Source organism: Nuphar pumila, chromosome 5, assembly GCF_984573655.1.
Source record: "Nuphar pumila chromosome 5, dmNupPumi1.hap1.1, whole genome shotgun sequence".
In the NCBI taxonomy this organism is placed as follows: Eukaryota; Viridiplantae; Streptophyta; class Magnoliopsida; order Nymphaeales; family Nymphaeaceae; genus Nuphar; species Nuphar pumila.
Genome location: NC_143253.1, coordinates 19,732,552 through 19,743,553, shown reverse-complemented (window position 1 = coordinate 19,743,553; position 11,002 = coordinate 19,732,552). Strand labels below are relative to the sequence as shown.

General features: G+C 38.0%; 1 protein-coding gene across 1 annotated transcript; it reads left to right on the top strand.

The window, feature by feature from the left end:
* Positions 1–209: 209 nt before the first annotated feature.
* LOC149837023 (uncharacterized) lies at positions 210–4,740 on the top strand. Its single transcript, XM_090007209.1, has 7 exons — positions 210–349; positions 493–666; positions 3,307–3,360; positions 3,452–3,532; positions 3,873–3,942; positions 4,017–4,105; positions 4,406–4,740. Exons 2-7 carry the CDS (start codon positions 502–504, stop codon positions 4,538–4,540), a joined length of 594 nt encoding a protein of 197 aa, XP_089863335.1. The 5' UTR covers positions 210–349; positions 493–501; the 3' UTR covers positions 4,541–4,740.
* The last annotated feature ends 6,262 nt before the right edge of the window (positions 4,741–11,002 follow it).

The following is an 11,002-nucleotide window of genomic DNA, read 5'->3' as shown; positions in this document are numbered from 1 at the left end:
AGGAAAAGAAGAGGAGAGAGAAGAAAAAGGTCCAAAAAAACCGGGCGAAGCTTCGCGAAGCGGGCATTTTTGACCGGTTGTCTTTCCACTATAAAAGCCCCGTTCCCCACGCCCTACCAAGCGTTTCCCCCTCCACCGACTCTTCTCTCTCTAGACTACCCAACGTAGAACGGACGGTTTCCTTCTCTTCTATTCATTGATTCCTTTTATTTCGTGATTTTCGCTCACGAAATGACGATCTTAGGGGGTCTCTCTTATCGTTAATTTCTTCCCAGATCCCGGATCCTCGCCACCGTACTCTCGATCGGATCTTCTGCGTGTCTCGAGCTTCAAAAATCACCGATTTTAGGTATTCTTTTCTTTCTATCTCTGTTTTTTCCTTCAAATTCGTTTTTTTATTCACTAAGGAGAAGAAATTTGCGTTTTTTGGGGTTTTGCTTGTGATTTACTTTTCATTTTTGTGGGTTTTTTATGATTTTGTGTTATGGGTAGATTGGGATCATGGAGAGTGGAGTTGCAGAGGTATGCAAGCAGTCGTCTTCCTATAGGTATTGGGTTCGGGAAGCCACCGGCGAGGCGGCGCCAATTCCTGTCCCGCACAAGCTCTCCTCCGACGAACTGTCGAAGCAGGCGGCTCCAACGAAGCTGGGTTCTGCTTGGAATCATGTACGCCAGTGTGCTTCCTTAAAAATTCTTCTTCTTTTTTTGTCATTGCGATTGAGTTCTTTCACTTTTCTTTGGATCAAATCCTGCTAATGAGTAATGAGAACATACAAGTATCAAATTCATATAAAAATCTAAGTTATTTTTTATGGATCTGTTGAAACCAAATGAAGTTAAGGATATTTCCAGAATCTTGCGTCGATCTCTTTCTATTCGGTGAAGTAGTTTTTTCAGGTTATTTGGTTACTTTAGTGTGAGAATTTGAGGGAAAAAATTGGTTACGTTGGTATTCAAGTAATTGGGAGGGAGGGAGAGAATGGTGCGAGCCTGCTGGGCATACTTGTAGGTAGTATCTCTACAATTGATTAGAAATTACTTCAAACCCAATACCATATTAAGTACACGTACTCCAATGGTGATATGATATCAAAGTATGAAAGATTTGCAAAATGTAAGAACTAGTGCCCAAGTCATCAACTTCAGTTTCTTATTAACGTAGAACTAACGTTTTGTCACTTATTGCACATTTTTTGATAATTAACATGGAGAAACCGCCACCATAGTTTGGACGTCTTGTTACGGCTGAGAGGTGACCTGTGTCGGTGTCGGCAGTGTAAAACTCTACTGGTCCCATCGGGGATACTTTCCCATTGGCTTTGGCCTTTCAGTGCACCCTGGTATCGAACTCTAGACCTCCTTCGACTTGAAAGCCTTAAGCTGACCCATGTAGCGAGGTGTGCGGAGCCATTGCGGGCACTTATTGCAGCATATTTTTGCTTTTATATAGATATAATATACTTGTTCACATTGAGAATATGGCTGCATACTGTAACTAGGATGATATAGACATGAAGAGAAGTAAAGAATGGTAGCCGTGACCCCTGAAGTTCATCAACGGAGGGGGATGACTCCTAATATTTAGTTTATATGATAATCAACACTAAAACTGGTATAGTACATATGTTGAACAATTAATCTATTATTGCAAGCATGCTGCATTAAGTAAACAAAAGAAATAAAATAGCAGCATACACTATAATACAAGCCACACAGAATTGCATTATGCCCCTATTCATACTTGTTAACGCATATGTGAGAAAGTATTTCTACAGTTTACATGCATATCAATATGATGAAAAAAAACCCATCCATTTTCCAAGCTGGAGACCTGTTCATCTAAGGAAAAAATGCAGCGTAAACTCTGGCATCTGTTGCAAACCAACACGGATGAACTGTTTGAGATATAGAATGTAGTTCTTATTCAAAATTTCCTGTCTCTGTCTTTGTGTTGTTTCAACCAGAGTTACCAGTCGAGGAAGCGGGAGCGGGAAGCGATACGGGAAGCGGGAGCGGGAAGCGAGGCAATTTAAAAAATTTAGGAAGCGGGGAAGCGTGGGACCACTTAGAAGAAAATTCCGAACCGTCTCGGAAACGACCTAGGAAGCGAACCGGAAGCGACCTAGGAAGCGAACCGGAAGCGAGGGGAAGCGAAAAAATGAAAAAAATGGGGAAGCGAGGGGGAAGCGTGGGGGAAGCGTGGGGGAAGCGTGGGGAAGCGCGCTTCCCATTTATGGGAAGCGCGTTTCCCATAAAAGGGGGACGCGCTTCCCATAAAAGGGAAGCGCGCTTCCCAAAAAAGGGGGACGCTTCCCCTCACGCTTCGGAAGCGCGACGTTTTGCGCTTCCGAAGCGCGCTTCGGGGAAGCGCGCTTCCCCTTTTGCCTAGGCGCTTCCGGTAACTCTGGTTTCAACCCCTAGTATTAAATGTTTGAGATGGGCATAATCGTTGTATCATAGCATATGTGGCAAGTGGTTCATTAAAATAGGTCAAGGTCTTTTAGGATGCCAATCGCTGCTAAAATCTAGCCCATTCGGTACACCAATTTGAGGCTGCTAACTATGCATATTATCTCAAACTAAATCTGGATTCAATCTGAGCTGCTCTTAGCCAATTTACCAACCCTGTGGAGTTGGACTGGGCCACAATTATTGTTATGAGCCTAATCTTGGGTCTATCCTGTTTAATAAGCAGCTGGTGCAGATTAGGTCTGACCTGTTTTCTGTTGAGGGTTTTCCTTGTACTCGTTTATTACATGCAGCTCTGACGGTGGGAAATTGTGTGGAGTTAAGATTGAATATACGAAGATAGTTATTTGTGCATAGCAACTACCTTTTTCTTCCCTCTCCTTTTTCCCCTTGTGAATGGGTAGTCGTGGTACACGCATGTATGACTATATGATTGATGATATTAACATAGTATTTTTTTGTGACATAAGCATTTCTGAAGTACTTATTCAGAACTTCAGTTATTTTTTATCTGGTCTCTCATTCTACTGGTTTTCTTGACTTGTTTTATGCCTAGCATGTTTGTATAACTTCCACAAATGGTGGCTTCTTTCTTATATGCATGTTTAATCTACCACTAACTAATTCCTCTTGGGATTTTCCTAATGTGGTTTATTATATAAATCTGAATTCATGAAATCTCATCATAAATTGATTCACTAGCATGATTCTAACACTTTCAGTCAATTTTTTTCATGCTCTTGTGAAGTTTCAATTTCATTCTTCTTGGGAGTCGATGCCTCTTTTTATGTTTGCACTTCACTTGTTACATAGATGAACCATTGAAATTGTTTGCAGGCAGGAACTTGGGAAGAGAGAAATCTTAACGCATGGGCAACTGACAGGATAAAGGTTTTTATGCATAGAAAACTTCAAGCAACTTGTAGGCTAAGAATTTCTTTGATTAGGACATCTTGTTTCAGCTTTTGCTTTCTTATTGCAGGAGTTGCTTACCACATTGCACTCATTAGAGTTTTCAGGGGGCAACGCAGGCATCTCTGAAGTGTCAAAGTGCACTGGAGATGTAAGTCTTGCTTCTACATCTATTTCATTTCATGCTGGATTGTTTGCAACTTTGTATCATGCAAGTGAATATGGTATTTTGTTCTTTTTAGCATGTCATAATTTGGAGGTGCAGGCTTACTAGTCTCACTTTAAAAGTCATGCTCGTCTGCTATTCTTTTGTTAATCAATGGATATTTGACATTCATTTGGCAGTCAAATTCATTTTCTATTTTATATTCTGAGAAAGAAAAATTTTCAGGTTATCACCAATTTCTGTTGATAACTGTTCCTTTGGTCTTCTGCCTATTAGTTTTTCTCAGCTTGCTTCAAACTAAAAGTTGTAACTTGACATGTTTCAGGCATTTTTGGTGACTGTGAGAAATAAAAAACGGGTTGGTTATACCTATGAGATAACACTTAAGTTTAAAGGTAAGTTATTTTTTGTCTAAATGTTCTATGTATTTGTTGTTTTGCATGTTTCTTAACTACATGTAATAAAACAGGGGAATGGTTGGTTAAAGGGGAAAAGAAAGATATCAAGGGATACATAGATATCCATGAATTCTCCTTTGGTGAACTTGATGACTTGCAGGTATGCATTCTAAAGCTGGTGAACTTTCTGAAAAATGTTGAGTAATTTATTATTGTTGTAAGAGAAGGAAAAAGGTTATTCCAAGTGATGAGAATGTTTTTTTCCCAAGTATTTCTGTACATCGTTATCTCTGTCATATAATTGTTTGCAACTTTCTAAAGTTGATTTTTCACAAAAGATTGGTGTTCCTTCACAACGGTACAGATGCATGATCTACTCTTGCATTAATCTCAATGCCGACATACGTTGCATAAATTCCATTTAGAGCACTGTGATCTAAATATAGGGTTTTGATTGCAGATTGAAGTTAAACTAGAGGAGGAGAAAGGTCTAGGTGAAGAAGACAAGCATAGAATTTTGAAGGACATTAGATTGTTCTTGCCACACATCTGCAACAAACTATCAAAATTTGAAGAGGAGCTCAAGGACAGATGAGAAAGCCTAATTTGTCCAGCTCAAAGATTAGACGAGAAAAAGCTTAATTTATCTCTTTGGAGCCAATGTCTCTTCCTGTCATTTGCCGATATAGTGATGTATTTTGTATTTCTTATCCCAGTGATGTTAGATGACTGACTGACATCTAAATTTTAATTCGGTTGAAGGCAAAACCAAAGTGCATCAAGCGATTTCATGTTCCCTCTGCTATAATATGTTCTCGACGCGGTTAATCTTTTTCATCCCTGAAGTCACAGAATGTTTAAGCCATTTAATTGAATGTGCCTCCGATGCATGCATAAGGCGCCGGACATAATGAACTTACTAGTAATTTTTGCCTTTAAAGTGAGATTGCTATTCTTTAGAATGATCCAGTATAGTGAGATTGTCTCTTATATTATGTCCTGACTTTGTTTGATGGGAAGACAATAGTTTCCCATGTGAGCGATTCTATTGTTCTCATGGTTATGTGTAGGGCTGCAAAGGGGGATTGGATATAGTCGGATATCCAATCCAAGTCCAGCGTGTTTTTTGGGGATATGGACTCTTTAAGTAAAAGCCAAATGTGGATTCAGATAGGATTTGGATATGTTCAATCGGATCACTTTTAGATTCAGATTGGATTTGGATCAGCATTTTAAGTTGGATCTGGAGTAATGCATTTTTTGCATGTAAATATCTTGTTTTTTTTTTTTTTTTTTTCAGATTTAGTATTATCACATGTATTTCAGATTAGGATTCAATCTAACTTTCTTGGATCTTATTGGATTTTGATTTGGATCTGGTAGGATCTATCCCGAATCCAACCTGTTGCGCCCCTAGTTGTGGGTATGGTTGACTTTTATGATTTCCTATCATTCATATTTTCACATGCTCTCCTTTGTGAAAACTTCTTTTCACCCATGAAAAATGCTATTTTTTTCTCTTTTATGTATATTTTTTAAATTCTTGTTTAAAATTTTATTTTCATATATTTTTATGAGGCCCCGTACCCTTAGATTAGTTTTGGCTTGTTTATTTGTAAAACAAACAAGGGGGTGTTTGTTACTCCCCCACCCAAACGAAGCTGCTTTTCCTTGAAAGAGATGTCTTAGAGGGAAAGTTCTTTCTCACGGGGGAAGGTTTGAACCCATTTTAAGTGCCTCCTAAAAAAGAAATTCAGATGAAAAGGAAAAACTACATATGATATTATTTTCACGTTGAACAATATTCCCATGAGAAAAGTGATGCAAAACGTTCTCCCCTGAGGGGGCATTTGTTACACGCAGAGGGAGGATATCCCAGTTTGCGTTGCGATATTGAGCTCCATGTGGGAAGTTTGGTTTCATGCGAAGCCCATCGTTTTGTGTGGAATTCAGCCGGCCCCACCAAAGGTCAACAGAGGGTCTTTCACTTTAGCCCCCGCGGGAAAGAACATGGGGAGGACAAGGATAGTGTATTCTGTCCTGTCTGCAGACAGCCGGACATGTAGACACTTTTTTTGCCTGGTGTCCACATTGTCCTGTCCTCCCTGTTCCAGGGAGAGGGCACGGAGCAGCAAATCACTGTTTGTGGGATGCTCTGTCCCGCTTGTCCATGCTTCCCGTGTTTGGGTGCACGAGTGTGTGTAGGCCCCCAGAGAGCCCTGTTCCGTGAATCAAATGCTTGACGCAGCGGACATGCATCCACCGCATTCCAGGAGCGGTTTTCGTCGTCCCCCCTGTTCCAGGCGGTGGAACAAGGTGAACGGAATGGTGGTACTACTGCTTAAAAAAAATCAGACGGAGGGAAGGGGGATACTCTCTCTCTCTCTCTCTCTCTCTCTCTCTCTCTATATATATATATATATATATATATATATATATAGTGTGCGGCGACACCAAGTGCTCTCTCTCTCTCATTAGGGCTTCAAATTAGGACTTTTTGAATTATTGTTTGAATTAAATATAAAAAATAAGAATTTTCTTTTATTAGGGCTTTGAATCAAATTTTTTTAATTGGGATTTTTTTATGTTTAATTTGACTAAGGCTTTATAAATTTTCTTTAATTAGGGTTTGTGTTAGGGTTATTTATTTAATTTTATGGTTTGTTTTTTTAGCTTAGGGCTTTTAGGTTTATTTATGATTTATTTTCTTGCAATTTAAGGTATATTTATGTTTTATTTTATTACAGTTTATTTATTATCAATTAAAAAAAATATGATTTCTTATTTGAGTAAAAAAAATGCTGGACTAAGAACAATTGTTACATAACAGACAGAACATGTGTTTTGTCTGTTCTGTTCTACTGTTCTGTCCAATCTTGGACAAACAATCAAACACTCCCTAAAGGATTTCAATGAAAGCGGGTTAGATCTTGACTGAAGCCAACAAACATCGTGTATCAATAGGGTTTGGGTGAGAATACACGCCGTGAGCACTGCTCGGACCAACACCTCTAGGTTATAAAATTGATTCAGACCATGATCACTATCAGATAAAAGTATGCCTTATTGAACGTGTTGGCCAGCCCATAGCTGCATCTGTTTGTTTGACAATATAGAAAATGAGTTAGATCTTAGAATGACCCATATACGATTTTCATGTACTTGATGATGTTACTCTATCTTATCTAGGGCTGTTAACGGGTTTGGTGTCCGACCTATCAGAGTGTACCCAAAACCGCCCAAGTCTAGTTGTGAGATTTAGGTTCTGTTTTGGTTTTTTTTTTTGGTCAAGAAAATGAAATCTCATAACCGGATCCATATGATTTAAGGAGCTTATTTCATTAAATATACAAAAAAAGCTTGGGTCAAGCCAAGTTGGATATCAAACAAAAATCATAACCCAAACTTGACCTGCATTTTACCCGGGTCTCGCTTGTGTCAACCTGAATAATACTTGTTAGCATTTTTTATGCCCATACCCAGCTATCAGATGGGTCAAGTAGGGTCAGGTCAGGTACCTGATATACAAATCCAATCCAATAACAGCTCTGTGTCCATCAATCCTCTCCACTAAGATTTTTTTAATTGGGTCTTCAAGTTTCGTTTTGGTCCTTGGGTATGCTCCAGACCGACCTATTGAAAGTCCAATTGTAATTAACTTATAGAAAGCTTAATCCTTAGGTTTTAGAAATATCCAAAAAAAAAAAACTATGAAAAATAACTGTATTGTCCTTGCAAAATAGCCTCCTCTCCAAAATGCTAGTCAATTTGACAAAATCCCCCATGCATATTCAAAATCATGGATTCTCAACTATTTTAAAATATTTTTGCCCTTTACCCATGCAAACCTGTTGGGGTTCCTACGCTATAGGAAGTTTGCAATCTGTCAATAAAAAAAAATAATTTGTGAACATCCTCAAATGCAGTATGACATTCCCAAATGTAACTTTGAGGCTACACTTCAAAAGCACCACTAAATGGTATTTTTATTCAGAAAACGTGGTGAGTGTCCATCACGGCCGTGCATTTTCATTTAGTATTGAGGAGATAACGCAGCTACCACTTTATATATATATATATATATATATGTATATATATATATATGTATATATATATATATATATATATATATATATATATATATATATATATAGAGAGAGAGAGAGAGAGAGAGAGAGACTTGATGGTTGGGAGTCTAGGAATGGGTCCCACTGTCATCAGCTCTGTTTGGCATAAAATGGCCCCGCAGGCTGATTAGAGCAGGGTAATCACGGACTTAGTTCTGAATTATGGTCCTCTTTGTCAAATAAGATGCTCAGCGTATAACATTTTTGCGTGAGTGTGCTTCGTAAGTTTTTACATTGCAAGTCTGAAAGTTTCTAGTGAAAGAAGAGTACGACAAACATATCACATTGCAAAGGGAGGGTGTTGTGTGTTCTCCCCCCCCCCCCCAAGATGCACCCCCTCGAAGATGCACTGTTTGCTATAGTGTCTGTCTCGGGTCTCAATGAGTGCCACATATATAAGCACGTGGGGTTCATATTCCTGTGTATGTTAGCATCACTTAGCATCGGAGTCCGGTGCGGTTGCAAAGACTTAAGTACCTTTTTTTTATTCTCGCCATGAAATGACGGTTCAAGAAAATGACAAAAATGTCTTTCATTCAAAAAAAAGAAAAACAACGATTCGAGGAAATGACAAAAATGTCTTTCATCCAGAAAGTCGAGGATGATGTTAACTCTTCAAAGTCCAAACGTTTCATTTTTGCCCTAAGCAGTAAACTTTTGCACCATCTGCTGTAACAAGAGCTCCCTTTGACGATGCACCTTTACCGTGGTTTGCTGCTGTCGGAGCAGCCTTTGTCGTCGTCTCGAGTCCAGATTTTTGCCTTGGTTTTTAGCTTGTGTTACAACACATTGTCGCCTTCTTGTTTCTGCCTTGTGTTACAAAACATTCCAGGGTTCACGATCGACTGGTTCGATCATTGGTGGGCGTCATAGGGGCATTTGTCAGCCATCTCTTTTTACAGTCTTCTCTTCTTTTTCATTGTCATTAGGCAGTATAAAAGAAAGCAATAGTGCACAAACATTCCAACAAGTGCCATTAAGGCGTCGTGAGTACCTTTTCATGTCATCATGCTATTGTTGAAGAATGTATGTCGTTATGAGTGCCATTAAAGCTTTGTTTTGTTATTGCAGGTGGATCTTGTTCTTTTGACGGTTGAAAACTTAACAATATTTGTAGTACGCTGGGACTTGTTGACAATAATGCTTGTTTACAGATGCGAAGAAGGGCCTCTACCCCATTTGGTATCATCCATTCACTCAGTATATGCAATGTATCACAAATCACGATTATAAACATACTACTGATTTGTGAGATATTGTTTTGTTTGTTAATATTGATTTGTAAGCTATTATGCTAAATTTTCGTATCGATTTGTAATATATTATGAATTTTATAGTGTCAATTTGTAAGCTATTATGCTGAATTGTCGTATCGATTTGTAATATATTATGCGATATATATATATATATATCAATTTGTAAGATATTATGTGTTTTCTAGTATCGATTTGTAAGATATTTGTCGAAAAAATTTTAAAAGATGTAAGTGCGAAAATACATTGTTGTGTGCTTGCAGTGGCGATTTTCGTATTCAAATCACTGCTCATTTAACAATTTCTATTGAAATCGCTTTACAGTGTCGTAGATATAATTAAATCGCTGTCACGTGAATTGCTATCATCAACACACATATATGATATATTGTTTCTTTTATTGGCATGGTAAATAACAACTCGATGCATAGTATAAGCAAATAACAAATCATAGTTGCTTTTATACTGTGATTCATTTAATCATTTCTTTGACTTGCTTAACCTTATCGGTATCCGTTGTTATATGCATCTTGAATAAATCATAGTAAATGTATGCGCTGGCTAACACAAATTGATATCTTGCTTATAACAGTGGTGTGCTTATCATCTGATTGTAATGAAGATGATCTATCTCAATCATTGAAAAGTTATGGAGAAGTGAACATTTGTACTAATGACGCACCTGAAGAAGTGAACATGTGCACTAATGATGCACATGATAAGAAGGGTGCATGCATTGGATTCACTCTTGACTTGAATGTTCCAGCAGAAGAAATGCAATTCGATAATGAGGTAGACGATCATGACAATACACTTGATAAAGGTGCATGCATTGAAAATGTACATGATAGTACACCTGACTCTGTTCTCGTAGAAAGAATACAATTTAATAATGAGGATGCTACATATAAATTTTACAATGATTATGCCTTAAAATTTGGCTTCAGTGTTAAAAGGTATTCTTGGTTAAAAAATGCACAGGGTGTCATGGTGAGAAAGACATATGTTTGTTCTAAGGAAGGTTGAAAGAAGTCAAGTAGAAATCCAACAAGAAGCAAGCCAAATTCAAGATATGGACGTCCAACGAGAATGGTGTTAAGAAGACTTCCGAATGAGAAATATTAATTTGTACTTTAATCAGTGATCATAACCATGATTTATCTGCTTCATTTATAACTCCTATGTTAAGGTCACATCGTAAAGTAACTGAAGCGCATGCTACAATTGCTGAAATAGCTGATAGCACCGACATTGCACCAAGGAAGACATACAATTTGTGCGCGCACATAGATGGTGGTCGCAAGAATGCGTCATTCACACCTATGAATCTAAGAAACCACTTGAGAAGGAAAATGACAGATAACATGAAGAATGAAGAAATATGTTCTTTGGTTGATTACTTATAGAAGAAATCAAGCATTGACTCTGATTTCTTTAGTGCAATGCAACTGGATGAAGATAGATATGTTGTTAATATGTTTTGGGCAGATTCAAAGTCAAGAGTAGATTATGAATGCTTCAATGATGTGCCTATTTTTTATATGACAGTAAAGATTAATATTGAACAGTGACTATTTGCGCAGTTTGTCGGAGTGAACTATTACTCACAGAGTTGTATATTAGGTGACGCCTTTTTGTACGATCAGACCAAGGAAAGCTTTGAGTGGTTGTTCAGAG